Source organism: Natator depressus, chromosome 6 (assembly GCF_965152275.1).
Source record: "Natator depressus isolate rNatDep1 chromosome 6, rNatDep2.hap1, whole genome shotgun sequence".
Lineage (NCBI taxonomy): Eukaryota > Metazoa > Chordata > Testudines > Cheloniidae > Natator > Natator depressus.
The window spans coordinates 34,689,424-34,706,965 of NC_134239.1; the positions used below are offsets into that span (position 1 = coordinate 34,689,424).

The following is a 17,542-nucleotide window of genomic DNA, read 5'->3' on the forward strand; positions in this document are numbered from 1 at the left end:
GGTCAGGGAGAGGTGGAGCGGGGCGCGCACGACCCTCAGCCTGCAGCTGCCCAGGGCTCAATCACTTCCTATTGCCCCGGAGGGCGCAGCCCTGCCCCGCGCCGCTGGGCCTGGTTGGCTGCCGGCGGCGGAGAGGGGTGGAGTGATGCGAGCTGCAGCAGCACCAGCAGGGGACGGGGCGGCTGGGGCGCAGCGGCGCTGGAGCGAGCGGAGCGTGCGGCTGGGGCGCAGCGGCCTGGGGGCAGGCTGGCCATGGGGGGGCTGAAAGAGGAGCTGCTCAAGGCCATCTGGCACGCCTTCACCGCCCTGGACCTGGACCGGAGCGGCAAGGTCTCCAAGTCCCAGCTCAAGGCAAGTGCGGGAGGGAGCCTGGGGGCGTCAGCTGGGCTGGGGGGGCAAGTGTCCTGCGCCCCACCCCGGGGCGCGGGGCTGGTGCTGGCGAGGGGTCCCGGGGACGGGGCAATAGCAGGGGCTTTGCAGGCTCCCGCCTCAGGGCTTCCAGGCTGTGATTCCTTCCTTCTCTCTCCCTCCGCCGAGAGAGCGAGAGGAAGGAAGCAGCTTGTGACCATCCCTGGGTTGCTGCTGCTGGGGAAGTAAAATCAGCAGCCTCAGTCTTTTGTTCCTGGTCTTCACGGGGGTGGGGGTGGAGAGCAGGAGCCTGGGAGCCTCCTGCAAAGCTCTGGGACAGTTGCCTCAGGGAGGCTTGGTGCTTTGGCTCCATTGTGGCACTGCTGGATACTCCAGTCAGGACAGCGTCAGTCACATTGACGCTCTCTTGGGATGGCCCCAAAATGGTGGGGCTCACTTTGAACACGGAAGGGGGGGTGGGTCTGGAAACGTTCTATCTGGACACTCACTTGGACTGTCCTGGAGATAGTACCCTGGTGTCCATCTTTGCCACCAGATAACTCTGTAAAGTCGCTGGGGACCCGTGGGAATAAAGCTGTTGGTGCAGAATATGCACACTCTGTGTGACCATCTTCTCTGTGAGCCATCCAGTTCCCATCATGTTCAGTGGGCAAAACCAGGGTAGAGTAGTGCCCTTTCCAGATTGTTTGAAGTGCTATGTAGGCCACAGATTCATTTTTCTCCAGTACTGTTCCCTAGTCTGATGTGCAGCACCCTGGGTCTTGAGCTGTTACATATGTGTGCGTGTGGGTCCTGAAGTTAAAGCAGTTCTCTTGTCATGGAGGGTGATGCAGCTTATTTGATTTCTGGCCTGTAGGTGCACTTATACAAACCCATCCCTTCAGTCATTTGCCTTGAGTACCCTTTTCTGCATCGCTCTCTTGTAGACTAGATGCAAGGTCCCAAACAAAGGACTTGACGCCATTCAAGTGGAATTTAGAGTCTGCCAAAGGGAGACTGAGGTTTTACAGCACTCTCTTAGACTTGAGCGTAAACAGGAGAAGTAGTCAAGAGGCTCCAACTGTGTGATTCTTTTCCAGCTTATGCTCTAAAGTGATGTGTGTTCTTAATAGAACTCACACAGCTTGTGGAATCTGATTCCGTTCTGGCCGTGTTTCATAGATCGTTGTATTGATCACCAGGTCAACTGTAACCTCTGTAGTCACTGGAGAAAACTTGAGGACTGTCTCTCTTCTGAAGGACTGTGTGTCTGTCCTTATTACAGTGGGAAACCCACAGTCAGCTTGAGTAGGTTGGGGATACAAACGTTCTAATTTATCAAGGCTCTCGTTGTTGTTTTTTTAATCTTGTTTTCCTGCCGCTCCCTGCTATATTCTCTCTTGATTTGTAGGTCCTGTGCAGTCTCTGTCTAGTTAGGTTTTGCAGTAATTCCCCATTACTGTAATTGCCCTGCCTTGAGGGTATGAGGAAAGGTTGACACTTGAGATGTTTATAAAATAAATGATTGGTGGTCATCTTTGACAGTTCCCCTTAGTGTCAGCATGTTTGCTGTGCATTAAGTTAACTTTAATTATCTGCTGTGTTACCCCTCAACCACACCAAAGATTTTTGGTATTTGTACTACTTCTGGAAGTGGATTATACCACCATTTCTGAAGAACTCACATTCTAATTTCTTTTCCCAGGTGGTCTGTTTGTTTCACAAAAGTGACATTTTATTATTTTTTCAAGGCAGTACAAACATAAAAATAATCCAGCATAAGAATGAATGTGTTTTATGCAGCAGATGTCCAATTCCAAAGGGGTTTACTTTCTGTACTAGTCTTAATTTAATGGAAATAGAAAGTGATGGAGACAGGTATGTGGGTCCTTTCTACCCCCTCTGCATCATTTGGAGAGGAGTCAAGCCCCTGGGAAAAAAACTGGGACCCATCAGGACAGAGGCAGTTGTGTGAGATGTCCCTTATCCCTTTTCTCTTAATTACTTAATTCCTTTGTACGTGATATCTGTACAGCCAACAGGTAAAGACCCTAGGAGTGAGAGGGGACAATATGAGAACAGCCACAGTATATGGCATAGTTCTTGAGTGAACTTGTTCCTCTGTCAGTCTTTTTTAAAAATGCAAATATGGGTGCTACTGACTAATTTAAGCAACATTAGTCCTCTTTTGTATTTTAAAATATTGTGCATTGATTCATTTGACCAGTATTTTCTAGTAGTTCTGCAGTTATATTGATTACCCCATTCTTTTACGCATCGGCAAAAATTGTAAACATTTATGATGCTTGTCTGTTCATAAATTACATGTTAATTATAAACATTGCCCTTGTTTTGTTTATATATTGCACCACGCCCTTTCAAATGCCACTGGAGCAAAATTTCAGTATAATTTTTGTGGAAGCAATTACAGCTTTAGTTTACTATTGTGGTTCTAGTACGAGCTACGTGCAGGCATATGTTGTTCTATTTTTAAATCTTCCTTTTGGTTTCACCTTTTTTTGCACTCTTCAGTTTCTAAATGGTTTATTAAAATGTTGTGTCTTGGCGGTTTGAATAGTAAAGAGAGTTTCCAGAAGTTTAATGTAGTCTTTGGACAAATCTTGCAAATGCTTACTACTGGATTTCCAGGAGAATGCTTACTGCTGTAAGCATTACATGTGGTAGTATGTTTGAGAAATTGAAACCTTAGAGATGATGCAAGCCAAACCTATTTTTACACAATATATGAAAACTTTGTTGTATTTCTTCCTAATTTTCTGTTTGACGGTGGACTCACTTAGCTGTTGACTAGTCACAGCTTTGCTGTTCTTCCTTGTTTGCTCCTTGTAGCCTACATTTTCAAAAGTGGTTTGGGCATCTCAATTTTTGGGTCCTTGACTTCACTCCTTAATAGGGCCTGATTTCCAGAAGGTGGGGTGACCAACGCTCTTGGAAAATTTTGCCTTTTTCAGGTGTGTCAAGGTGTGTGACCAAAAAGTGAGGCCACCAGAGTCTCTAGTCACTTTTGAAAATTTTGGCTAGTGTGCTGATCGGCAGGGTGATACAGGGTTAGGATAACAGGGCAGAAACAAGAGAGGGAGATGTATGTTATAGAACATTAGTTTAATATCCAAGTGGAGAAGATAAAGGTGGGTCATCTAGCAAAAGTGAGCAGTGTGTAGTTGGTCCTTATTATGAGAAATTGTTACTTTATTATATTAACTGGAATGAATGAAATTATTTATCTTGTTCTCCCTTGACACTGAAAACATCACTGCAGCCATACCTCTACCAGTACAGAATACCCTTCTAAACTGGGGGCGGGCAAACTTTATGGCCTGAGGGCCACATCGGGTTTCTGAAATTGTATGGAGAGCTGATGAGGGGAGGCTGTGCCTCGCCAAACAGCCAGGCGTGGCCTGGCCCCCGCTCGCTATCCGGCCCACCCTGCTTCTCACCCCGTGACCGCTCCCCCAGGATTCCTGCCCCATCCAACCCTCCCTGTTCCCTGACAGCCCACCCAGAACCCCTGCACCATCCACCCCTCGCTGTCCCCTGACTGCCCCCAGCTCCCCCGCCCCTGACTGCCCCCCGCTGGTCCATCCAACCCCCCTCTCATTCCTGACTGCCTCCCCGGGACCCCTGCCCCCATTCAACCCCCCTGTTCTCTGCCCTCTGACCACCCCAATCCCTATCCACAGCCCCGCCCCCTGACCACCCCAAACTCCCTGCCCCCTTACCGCGCTACCTGGAGCACCGGTGGCTGGCGGTGCTACAGCTGCGCCGCCCAGAGCACCAGGACAGGCAGCCGTGCTGCCCGGCTGGAGCCAGCCACGCCACTGCGCAGCACAGAGCACCGGGTCAGGCCGCGGCTCTGTAGCTGCGCTGCCTGGCAAGAGCTCGCAGCCCCACCGCCCAGAGCATTGCGTCAGAGGCGCAGAGAGCTGAGGCAGCAGGGGAGGGGCCGGGGGCTAGCCTCCCGGGCAGGAGCTCCGGGGCTGTGCAGGAGGGTCCTGCAGGCCTCATGTGGCCTGCTGGCTGTAGTTTGCCCACCTCTGTTCTAAACTCAAGTCTCCCAACTGTCAGCATTATACCCTATACTGAAACACTTTTGTTATAATATATTGTTTGTATTAGCATAGTGCCTATGAGACCTGGCCCGAGACACCATTGCGTGCTGTACAAAACCAGAACAAGGAAAATAGAACCTGTCTCAAAGAGCTTATGTTAGATTGTAAGCTAAGAGACAACAGATGGAGACACAGACTGATGGCAAAATACAAGAAAACCAGGAGACACTATTGGTCAGCATGATAGGCAGTGTTTTGACACAGCAGTGATCTAATTGTTGTCAATTGTTTTGTAGGCATCACAGAGGGCTTTGAAGGAAGATAATGAGTTAGTTTTGTCAGTGTTTATGGAGTGCTCCTCCCAAGGGTGAGATGCAGCCTGGAAGAAAGCACAAAGGTGCTTGTTTGAAAATGTAACAAGTGGGCAGTGCAGGCTGTCTCGTCATGGGCCGATGGGAGGTGAGAGTTGACTTTCTGATAGATGACAGGTAAGGTGGGCACAGGCTGTGAAAAGCTTTGAAAGTAAAGACAAATAGCTTACGTTTGATGTGATAGAGAAGGGGGAGCCAGCGCAGGGGTTAAAAGGGAGGGGTGACATGGTCAAAGCAGGGGCAAGGAAAGTGATCTTTGCATCAGCATTCTGAATGGATATGAGTGGGGCAAGATTGCATTTGTCAAGGCCAAAGAAAAGTATGTTGCAGTAACTGAGATGCAAGATGATGTCCAAACTCTCAACAGTTTTAGCTGTGTGGATAGGAAAGGCCGTATCTTAGAGATATTATGCAAAAAGAATCTTAAGGGAGGACCTAGAGAGAATCTGAATTGAAGATGATGCCCAGGTTATGGGCCTGAGTGGTGTCCAGGATGCTGGTATTGTCAGTGATTGAGAAAGGAGACTGAGGATGGGGAGCATGTTGAGCTGGAACGGATGGCAAGATGTCCTTTAGGAGATGTCAGAGAGACAGTCCAAGAATATCTCGAAGTGACTTTGTAGAAGGCTAGTAAGTGGAATTGTACAGTTCCATAACTGTTTTAAACTCTTAAAGAAAAAACCCAATCCCACCCTCTCCTAAAAGATGAAACTAGTACTGAAGAAAATATCAATATCCTGTGCAGTGCAAGGCTGTTACTCTTAACGGTCCCATTATTATTTTGGCTGTAATACTCTTTTATATGGGGCAGTTACTATCTGTTGAATAAGTTGTTGGAGTGTTCCTTCTCTTTCTGGGGGACAGATCACCTATGGGGGCACTCTTATGCTTGCTGTTCAGCACACGTGTAAGGGTTTGCAGGATCAGGGCCTAAGTGATTCTAGGAGTTGCAGCAGTAGCAAAGATAGAGCTGTGTTAGAGACATAAATGCCAAGTAAAGCAACTTTAAAAGTAAAAACATGATTCAGAAGTGTCTACCAAAGTCTCGTGAAGCTTTCAGGACCTTAGGGATCCAGCCTTTGGCTGGTGTCACTTACTGCAGGGGTTTGCAGCTTGATCCACAGCATAGCAGAAAGATGACTTTCTGGCATGGAGCAAGAGACTGGTTCTGGCATGGAGGTGGATTGTTAATTGTGGCAACAAGAGCATAATAAATGCGGAAAGAAAAAGTTGCCTAGCAACCATAAGGGCACTAGAAGAATTATCCTTACTGGGGGAAATTTTCTTCACAGTTTAACTGAGATTCTGCAGTACAAGGGGCTTTTTAGTCCCTTAAGCTTGCGCTAAGCTATTTTTTTTTCTATTGATCGTCAAAGTGATGCTTTAGATGATAGGCGTTTAAAAAAAAAAGTAAGAACTCATTGCTGAGTTTTCTCAATGTACTCTAGATACCAAGAAAGGCGGTTGGCTCTCTGCCACTTCAAAGAATGGAAGATTTTGGAAGGCAGCAGGGAATTTCTTGAACTATGAAAAGAAGGAACTGAGCATAATAGAGTCTCAAATAAGGCAGATTTTCAAAAATGATTGAAAGTAGAATTCTTTCCTGGGATCTGGTTCCTAGTTGTTGAAACCATCCGGGGTTTTCTTCAGCCTTTGGGCAGCAGTAAGCCCTCAAGGGGGAGAGCAGGAAGAGGGGTAAGAGCTAGGCAGATGAGAACAAAGTGCTGCTTTTATTCAATATTCCTTAGTTGTTGTTAATGGTAACCTTGTAAATGAGCACATTTTTTTGGAATGTTCTGGTTAAGTGCCTTCTAGCTGAAAAATTCAGATCAATTTATTCCTAATCTCTCCTAAATACATAGATAACAAGAGGGAAGCTTAATCAGGGGAGGAAGGAGCACTGGTCTCTTTCACTGCATTAGCAGGAGACAGGGGGGCTTTAGTGTTTGGAATAATTTGTTTGGTGAAGGTAATTTTAAATTGGAGGGGAACATCTTGTTGAGGAGGGCAGTGTATTTGTGTGTGTGTCTCTGGGTGGTTGTTTTTTATTTATTTTTTAACATCATCGCCCCAATTCATAGGGTGTGGTGAAAAGGGTAGAGTGAAGGGGAATGTTTGTTTTTAAACTTCTCATCACTGGAATGGGTGGGTATTTTAAGAGACTCCAGAGGGCCATTGCATCTTCCTCCACCATACTGTACTTCAGTACAGTGTAGCCAGTGTGAGGCATTTTGCTTAGGATCAAATTTTCAATAGGATCTCAACCTGGCATCTAAAACTATATCCCCAATATTTATTCACCTGAGTTCTTGTACATAGACTGAGACCCGGCTTTGCATGTGTATTTGCAACTTTTGCATGAATAGCTGAAAAATGGTGCAAATCACAGTGTGAACACAAAACGTAGATACAATTTTATTATCTGCTTTGGAAAACTTAGCAGTTAATATAAAATGGCAGGCAATAGAGAGCAGTACCTATTTCTGTTCTCTTTAGACTTCTTTGTTACCTGGCTAGGTCAGATTAAATTATTTTGTTTTATTTTAATGTACATGTGTGAAGATTTTGTTTTCATGGATGTGTGTGTGTGTGTGTGTGCTTTTGTAAATTAAAATGTGGTCTTGGTAGGATTTCATGATAATGCTGATACTTTGCTAGATTTTTTTTTATCATAAGAGCAATGGAGCAAATTTTAATGTAATCGGATAGGAAAGAAAACAGAATGACTCTCCATTGAATCTGCAACCTAGATACGTTCTTCTTAGCTGACAACTCTGAAGATTTCAAACCTATTTCCATTTATTCTGGTTTTGCAGCTACCCCATTTTCAACTGCTCTGTCACTAACACAGATATATTTAGCTGTCTATAAATAGCCGTAAACAAATTTGCAGACTTTCTCCCTGTCTCCCTTTCTTCTGTTTTTTAGATGTAGTACTTGCTCAATGAACAAAGAGGACCATTACATACATCTCTCAGAGAGAGAGAGAGAGACCAAATGATGTCAGTTGCTATCTTTTCTCACAGCTGGGTAGTTAGCTTTCTTTTATGTAGGCAGGATGCATTTTTTTTAAAATGCAAGCTATGTTTTTTCTGTCTAATGCCTCTTCTTTCTGCATGTTGTCTTTATTATATTGTTTCTCATACAGCACACTGGGAAAATAAATTTACAGTTTCAATCCCTTCATAGATAAGTAAGGTTAAATGCTTAACCCAGTTTCTGTAGCTTTATGGGGTACATAATCCTTCAGGGCTTGACACTGTACTATATAAATCAATGGGAGTTTTCCTCTTTGACTTTAATGGATGCAGGATCAAGCCCTAGTAAGCCATGTTAGGGCATGTCTTCACTAGCAACTTTAAAGTGCTGACGCGGCAGCGCTTTAACGTGGCGGTGTAGTCGCGGCACCAGCGCTGGGAGAGAGCTCTCCTAGTGCTATGAAAAAAACCACCTCCACGAGGGGAATAGCTACCAGCGCTGGGAGCGATTTTGTTTTCATGGTCTGAGACCCGGCTTTGCATGTGTATTTGCAACTTTTGCATGAATAGCTGAAAAATGGTGCAAATCACAGCGTGGCTCCCAGCGCAGGTGCACTGTCTACACTGGCACTTTACAGCGCTGAAACTTGTAGCGCTCCGGAGGGTGTTTTTCCCCCCGCAACACTCTCATGAGCGAGAAAGTTGCAGTGCTGTAAAGTGCCAGTGTAGACAACCCTTAGACTGGCTAAGCAGCAGGCTGTCTGATCCTTGGGAAGGTATGTGAGAGAGAAGAGAAGGAAGGAACCACGCTCTCTGTGGCTGGGAGATGCGGCACCTTTCACCAGGACTCTTAGGATATGTCTGCAATATGAGCTAGAGAGGTGATTCCCAGAGCCTACATATGCTCGTGTGAGTATAAATAGCATCATAGCCATGGTAGCAGTGGCATGGCTGAGCTATGCTGAGTACAACCCCCTGGACTCCCATATGTACTTGGCATGGCTAAGTCGGTTGCCATTGCCCGTGCTACCATGGCTACACTACTGTTTATGCTCATGCTAGCAGGTATACACAAGCTGAGAATCACACCCCTAATTTGTTGTGTAGAATGTAGCCTTCTGCTACTAGTTTCATGGCATAAAAGTAAAAATGATCTGGGTTCTTTGCTCCATAGTTGGTAACCAGGCATATATTTTGCTTGTAAAATGCTGCATACAATGGAGTTTTAGATGTATTTATTGCCACTTAGTTTTCATGAACTCTGTACTTCCTTAAAACTAATGAAGCCTGTAGCCTCTCATTGAAGATCATTTCTCTAGATAGGTTATGCGGGGGATGAAACCGATGAAGTAACACATGCAAATATGTTGTTTTAAAATAAAATGTCAAGAATTGCTTCTGAACTCTTCCCTTCCCTCCACCCCTTCCCGCAGGGCCTTCCTGTAACATTATTTGCCTCTTACCAGTTGAAACCTATGGTAGATGTAGAAAAGTAACTGAAAAACAAGCAGATGAGAGAAATTCGAAATCTATACCTTTATTTGACAAGTTAGCATTTCCTATAAACTCAGGATGTCTGTTGAAATACTTTTCATGAGTCAGTTTAGTCACATTGCTGAATTTTTATAACAACAGGAGCTGGTTATGCTTATCATTTCCCCTTATTAACTAATTTCCTCATAGAAACATGAAGTCTGTATTTCCACAGATATTCTCTGTGAAGCTGTTTTTGCATTTGTTTGTTAACCACTGGATTGTAACCATTTTGTCTCTGTAATAGTGTCACCATTTGAAGTGTTTGAATTCCTGCAACTCAACTACTAGAACTGTATTTTCCTCCAACAAAAATCCCCAGTTTACAGCTCACCCTGAAATGAATGTGTCTCATTCTGTGCAGACTTTAGTGAATCACAGCGCTGCCACTAAGGAAACTGACCTCTGATCTCACTGATTTGTTTTCTGTTTTTAGGTCCTTTCTCACAATTTGTGCACAGTGCTAAATGTTCCACATGACCCAGTGGCCTTGGAAGAGCATTTTCGGGACGATGATGAAGGACCAGTTTCCAATCAGGGTTACATGCCATATTTAAACAAATTCATCTTGGAAAAGGTAAGTTTTTAGTTCTTCTTGTGTTCTCTCTTCAAGTAAGCAGTTTTAGGATTAGATAATAAACTTAGAAATGGACAGGGAGGAAGGGAAATGAAGAAATGCTGATCCTGATTCTGTACATTGGGACATAATGGAGAAATGCTCTGTGCAGAGTTGTATGCCTTAAAATTGCAAGATGCAGTATCATGGTTTGGTTTTTGTTTTGATTTTTTTAACCCCACTGCCTGGGCCACACTTGTGCAAAGACGTGTTCATGTACATAGTGGATCATGATTAAAATTATTTTAAAACTTGTAGAACTGTATGTTGACCTATATTATACTATAGTGATATGTAGACTCATTTACAAACAGGAAGGGCAGAAATTCCTTATATCGAAAGAGGGTATTTTAATTTGAAAACCCACAAAAATACTAGTATAGTGGGAGTCAATAGGTGGTACTATTAGTTTTAAAAGTTCTTTCTCGTAGTGCACAAGTATTGTTCATTCTTTGAAGAAATGCACTGTTATTTCTGTGATGTATTTTCTTTTTTGGGGGAACTCTGGCGAGCAACAAGGTTTGCTCTCTACCTTAATCTATCTAACTAGAGGCAATTCTCGAGGCAGAGTTGCCCTCTAGGAACTGGGCATTAGTGTTTTGTCAGAAATTCCAAAAGAGGGAGTTGTCTGTGTGCCGTTTGTGACCACCTCTGTTCAAGGCATGGTGTATGAAAGTGTAAAATAAACAGCAATAAGACGATTCCCAGTTTCCCCATCACTGATTTCTCCTCCAGTGAGAAGCTGACCTGTAAGGCCCCAGAATCTGCTACTGCTCTGCAGAGGGGTGACAATAGCTATGCAGATAGTGGCGCCCTTTTTATAGCATTAATGAGTTCCGCCTAATGGAGTCCTGTACCAAGGAATAGCTGGAAAGTTTTGTGCAGCATCATGTGTCACACTTTGTGCAAATTATTTAAGGAACCAATTTGTCTTTAATGATCAACTTAAAAATAGCATATGCATTTAATACTGGTGAGCATTACAGAGCTTTGAGGTGCATAACTCCTGGCAGGTCTGGTTGAGGTATCACCAGCAGTGAAGTTAAGCCTCATCAGGAATGCTGGAAACTCCCTAGAAGTAGGGGGACCACCGGTGCCCAAACTGTGACCTCCGTCCCTCCGCTGGCCCCGTGCCCACTCCACTTCTTTCCCCCCAAGGCCACTCACTCCTCATTGCCTGCTCCCCCTTAAGGCAGGTAAAAATTTAAAAATGATGGGGCCCTGGCCCTCTAGGCCCCCCTTTCTGGCACCACTGAGCCTCATCCCTTTCTTTAGTTTTAACCAGTCGGCCCCCGCTATCTCTCTGGACTTTAGTTCTCCCACAGATTCCACACTCTTCCTTCCTTTTGTGTGTGTGTGTGTGTGTGGGGGGGGGTGATGGTGGTGGGTTTTTGGTATGTTAGCCATTGAAGCACATCAGGGTACATCATGATGCTGATGTATCTGTTACTTTCTTGGCCATTCTGTGGTGAAGCATTCTGCAGTGTTAACTTGTAAACGTGGAAGCATTTTAGTTTAGTTTAAAGAGACTGTTTGTTTATTCTGAAATACAAAAAATCCATCAAATTTTCCTACCAAATCTTCCAAAGAAAGAAAGGGCCTTATTTTTCCCAAAAAAGAAAGCGCCTCAACTGGGTGGAGAGCCTGAACTGTAGTCCCAACTTTTTACAAATGCCTTTCATAGGCAGTATCAAGTCATTAAGCCAGTTGTCATCTGCAATGCACTGTCAAAGAGAGAATAGAAAAAAGGGAAATGAAAAGCCACCTAAGTGCTTACATGAAATATGCTTCCATTTAAAAAAGTGTGCATAAGAGGAGTTGGCACTTTGGGGGAGGAGGGAAGGAGTACCTGCGCTATTACCATTTAATAGAACTTTAATTTGCAAAACATTTTCATCTTAAAAGGAAAAAGTTGAGAAACCCGGGTTAAATTGCCCAGAATCTCTTGCTTTGTAATGCTAATTAAATGTCAGATATTTGAAAATGCTTGTATCTTAGATACAAATTAAAAGGGTTTTTTTATGCTGCTTGAGAAACTTCTGTTGTTCCTTTTTTAAGATCTGAATTATGCATTGCTGCATATACAAAGCTGTCTTTGTGGACAGTAAAAATCTTCATTGTACCCTGTTTTCTTTGGCAGTTTAGGAGGTATTTATGAACAAGTGTCAGAAGAGAAGAGAGATGCACTGGGTGAAGGCACAGATGCGTGCCATTTTTCCCTTGGAAAAATGAATTTTTGCTTTTCCCCATTTCAGTAATTTGTGCCTTAGTTTGGATGATCTTAGAACAAGTGAACAAATACCTATCCAGGATTTCCCCCCAAATCTGTATTCCTAAACAAAAATATTCACATATTAAACACTGCATGATCAAGTCCTTAGCGCATTATTCCTTATGGTACTCCCACTTATTCCAAAGGACACTCTGTTGATTTCCAGACATGCAGTTTCCTATGAATTCTTCCTGTGGGGTGATGGTATAACTGTCCTCCTGTTGTCTTCAATGAGAGCGGAAGCAGCCTATTTTGAGGGAGTTCTTAAACTCACAGGGTATTTTGCTTTTTGAAAATTACCCAAACTCTCTCCTTTTATTTAAAATAATAAATCCTTGTATTTGGATTTTAATAAGATTCAGCATTTCTTAGAAAGTAAACATTGGTATTAGTATATGGCAAAGACACTCTTGTGTTTTAGAAGGCCTTTAGACTAAAATTAATTATCAGCTTGTTTTTACTGGAAATTAGAAAGAAGCTTTTGCATTAGTTTTGTAGCATAGTGTATTGTTTCTCAGTGTTCACAAACTATCCAAATCATTTTTATTTTCAGCAAACATGCCACTCTGTATAGAAAAATCACTTTGAGGTGCCAAAGCAACAACTCATATTATCCTGCCTCACTTCTAGAGTAAATCTTATTGAGAAAACTGTTCAAGCTTTTAAAATCTTTCTTCTTCTATTCCTCAGTGTAAATGAATTATTTATCTAGAGTACTAGGGAATGAGTTGCCCTGCAACAAAGTCTTCATTGTTGAACCAGGGAAGCATGGAGAAATGCCCAGGTTGGCAATTTGATGAAGGAAGCAAGTAGCAACAAACTTTCTTTATTGGTATATGGAATTAGTATTGCTAATACCTCCACTTATTATATTTTCATTATACCACCCTTATAGTTCCCTGGCAGATGTCTTGATGCTTTTGCATTTCAGATGTCTTCAGTTCAACATGCTTCCTCTTTATTTATATTTATTTCTGTTGCCCTAAAAATAAAGAGAGAGAGAGAGAAATATGTATCTTGCCAGTCTGATTTTTTCATACTCTGTTTTTTATTTCTCTGCTTTTTATGCACTTATTATTGAGTTGTCGGTAATATGTCACATGGATATCAGCCAAAATTATAATAGAAGAGTTACATAAAATTGTGACATAAAATAGTTACATAAAATCACACTTCCTTTCACTTATGCTGGTGGTAGCATTTTACACCCCGCTTTTCATATGTCAAGTTGCAAGCTAGTGAAGAATCAGACCCATAAATTCCAAGTTCTTTCAGCTCCTTGGGGACTGTCTTTGTGTCTTGTAAAGCTCCAGGCAGGCTGTTGAATTTCTGTACTTAGTTGCACTTAAGGCTGTTTTGTTTGGTCAAATGCTGTTAGTGGGATATAGTGGTGGTGGTGGTTTTGTTTTATATACCCAGAAAACAAACAAAAATCCTACAGGATTCAGAGACTTAAATCTTTTGTAGTTACAGTGTAAAATTTCTTTGGGAGGAGATGGAGGTGTTCTGTATTTTTTTTTATTATTATTATTATTATTATACTTCATTGTTTTAAGTAAGAGAGTGCTTTTTCAACTTCTCTTTTAGTTCATCTTGTATCTTCCTTTGCACAAAAGCACAAATCAATAATCTGATAGTTTCTTTATGGTTAATAGCATAGAATAGTACAGAAGTTTCCAAGCAAAATGGTGACTTGAAGTAGATTGCACATGCTCCATAGAGAGTAGAGTAAAAAGCATATACTGGTGTATGGTGTAAATGTTGTTGTTAAAACTAACGTTAATCTTTAAGAACATGTTTGTTAGGTCACAAGCAGGATGAAACTCCTATAAAAATGTATGAATAAAATTCAAGATCAGACTCCGTCTGGGTTTAAATATTCTTACAATATTTTGGAGTCCAGTCAAGTCAGTTTCACTATTAGTATTTTTAAAGCTAATTTTGCAACTTTTTTTAAATTAAAAATCCAGGATGGCCTCTGCTGCTATCTGATTTTATAAATGGATATTTGTTTATGTCACAATAAGCAGCTTGTGTGTGTTTATTACTGATTTCTGTCCATTTGCCTGCAGTTATTCCTATTCAGGATTAATGGGACTCTGCAGGCATATCCAGATGAAGGTGGTTGGGGTTCAGTGGGGTGTGTGTATCTGGCTATGGGGGGATGGGGCTCGATGAGGGGCTCTGGGTGTGTGGGGCTCCCCACATTTTTTGTACGTTACAAAAAAGCAAGAGAAATCCCATTACAATGCAAAATGTGTCTTTAACTTCTGTGTAGACCAAGAAACAGCATTACAAAGCTGTAGAGTTATGAGTGATGGAGTATGTTTTAAATCTAACACGAGTGAGTGCATAAAATTATTATAGTATGGGAAAAATCTTCAACATCTGGAAATCATTCACAAATTATATACACATGTACAGGACGATGAAGAAGAAACTGGAAATTTTCAAAGTTATTTCAAAATAATGAAAAATGTGAGAGTTTAGGAGGAAATTACAGGGGTATGTGAGGGTTGTGTGCTCAAAAATAAGTGATTGCATGTGATTATGAATGATCGTGATTATGACTTTATTACAATAGCAGCACATTTAATATAATAGTAAAATATATTACAACAAACCTTTCACAGTTACTCTTCTGTACATAGCTTTTAGATTTTTTATGATGATGATGTCTGGATTCAGTCCATCCGAGTAACTCAGCATAACATAAGGATAGTTGCAGTTAAGAAGGTGATAGTTATACAGGTTTAGCGGTGTGTTTTAACTAGGCCACTAGAGTAAATATGAAATATGGTGAATTCTCCTTCACTGAAAATTTTAAATATGTTTTAATTCAATCAGAAACTGTGGGCTTGAAGCTGGTTTTACTGGATAAGATTCCAAGACCAGTGTCATGCAGGAGATCAGACTAGATGACCTTACTGGTTCCTTTGGGCCTTAAAGTTTCTGAATTTATTAATGAGAATTTTCTTGGTCCTTTAGTGTCATTTGATCAATACATTCTCACTTATGTTTATCTGTACAATGTCCTGTGCTGTTTCATGTAGATTACTTTTTTTTTTAATTTCTTTCTTTTTAGGTTCAAGGGAACTTTGACAAAGTTGAGTTCAATAGGATGTGCTGGACTCTCTGCTTCAAAAAGAACCTCACTAAAAGTCCTCTGTTCATTAGTGATGAAGATGCCTTTAAAGTTTGGGTTATTTTCAATTTTTTATCTGAGGACAAATACCCATTGGTCATTGTACCTGAGGAGGTAAGAAACAGTGATTTGAACTGCTTAATAACACGCGTTCCTTCAGTGACCAAATTGACCTCTGTTGCTGGTACAGTAGAACATCAGAGATGCAAACACCTTGGGAACGGAGGTTGTTCATAACTCTGAAATGTTCGTGACTCTGAACAAAACGTTATGGTTGTTCATTCAGAAGTTTACAACTGAACATTGACTTACTACAGCTTTGAAACTTTACTATGCAGAAGAAAAATGCTGCTTTCCCTTTTTATATATATTTTTTAATTTATGTTTAACACAGGACTGGACTGTATTCTTTTTTTTTTTTTTTTTTTTTTTTTTTGGTCTCTGCTGATGCCTGATTACATACTTCCAGTCACAGGCGCCAACTTTTGTCAGCGCCAGTGGGTGCTCGTGCCCCGCCCCCACCCCGCTCCAACTCCGCCTCTCCCTGCCTCTATTGGATCCCTCCCCAAATCCCTGCCCCAGCCCTGCCCCAGCTGAGGTGACCAGAGAGATTGAAGTGTTCTCCGACTGGTTTATGAATGTTATAATTCTTGACATCTGATTTGTGTCCATTTATTCTTTTCCGTAGAGACTGTCCAGTTTGACCAATGTACATGGCAGAGGGGCATTGCTGGCACATGATGGCATATATCACATTGGTGGATGTGCAGGTGAACAAGCCTCTGATAGTGTGGCTGATGTGATTAGGCCCTGTGATGGTGTCCCCTGAATAGATATGTGGGCACAGTTGGCAACGGGCTTTGTTGCAAGGATAGGTTCCTGGGTTAGTGGTTCTGTTGGGTGGTGTGTGGTTGCTAGTGAGTATTTGCTTCAGGTTGGGGGGCTGTCGGGAGACAGGCCAGTCCTTGCTTACAAAGATCTGTGAGAGTGATGGGTCGTCCTTCAGGATAGGTTGTAGATCCTTGATGTGCTCAAGAGGTTTTATTTGGGGGCTGAAGGTGATGGCTAGTAGCGTTCTGTTATTTTCTTTGTTGGGCCTGTCCTGTAGTAGGTAACTTCTGGGTACTCTTCTGGCTCTGTCAGTCTGTTTCCCCACTTCAGCAGGTGGGTATTGCAGTTGTAAGAACGTTTGATAGAGATCTTGTAGGTGTTTGTCTCTGTCTGAGGGATTGGAGCAAATGTGGTTGTATCATAGAGCTTGGCTGTAGACAATGGATCGTGTGATGTGGTCTGGATGAAAGCTGGAGGCATGTAGGTAAGCACAGTGGTCAGTAGGTTTTCGGTATAGGGTGATGTTTATGTGACCATCGCTTATTAGCACCATAGTGTCCAGGAAGTGGATCTCTTGTGTGGACTGGTCCAGGCTGAGGTTGATGGTGGGATGGAAATTGTTGAAATCATGGTGGAATTCCTCAAGGGCTTCTTTTCCATGGGTCCAGATGATGAAGATGTCTTCAGTGTAGCGTCTGTCTTCAAAATAGCATCTGTCTTTAAAATAGCAGGAGTACTGGATGGTTCCCGGTAAACAAGGGCTTAATTTCAGCTCAGCGCTCTCTTCTTGCTGCACATGTGCTGAGGGACAGGCTATAAGAATGACTCCCTGACTGGACAGAGAGGAAAGGTTGCTTTTGGAAAGGAGGGCTCCACACCCAGGGCTCATGGTACTGGACTGAGCCCCTAGGTGTGAAGTTTATTTTTTCTGCTTCTGTTAACTCTTTTATTTTCTTCTTGCAAATACACACTCTAACCTTCAAAAAATTTCAATCTGGAGAATCAGACCTTGTTTGTTTTGTGTGTGTGGTGTTTAACCACTGCACCTGTTCACATGTGGTTAAGTTGAATTTCTCAGAACCACCCACAAAGTCTCACTCTGAAGAAAACTTCTCTTATTTCTATCCCAGTGTTGTAATGATTTAGAAGACTCCGATTTTTTCTTTCCCACTGTCCTCATGTCAGAGAGCAGAAGTTTGAAGATTTTCGCGAACCGCCTTGTTTTAGTAAAAAAAAAAAAAAAAAAAAAAAAAAAAAATCTCCTTGAAACAGTGGCTGGTTGCTGTAGAAGCAGAGTTGTGCTGTGAATGAAGCACCGGAGATGAATTGCCTGTAATTTAAGAACTTGAATAACTATAGCCAGGTGTCAGAGTAACAG

General features: G+C 42.4%; 1 protein-coding gene across 1 annotated transcript in view; it reads left to right on the forward strand.

Annotated features, from left to right (window-relative positions):
- The first annotated feature begins 209 nt into the window (after positions 1 to 209).
- Positions 210 to 17,542, forward strand: part of SWAP70 (switching B cell complex subunit SWAP70) — a 52,672-nt gene continuing 35,339 nt past the window's right edge. Inside the window, exons 1-3 of the mRNA XM_074955028.1 lie at positions 210 to 351; positions 9,737 to 9,877; positions 15,274 to 15,447. Of these exons, the coding sequence (XP_074811129.1) occupies positions 253 to 351; positions 9,737 to 9,877; positions 15,274 to 15,447 (414 nt within the window). The 5' untranslated portion in view covers positions 210 to 252. The remainder of the gene's footprint in view (positions 352 to 9,736; positions 9,878 to 15,273; positions 15,448 to 17,542) is intronic.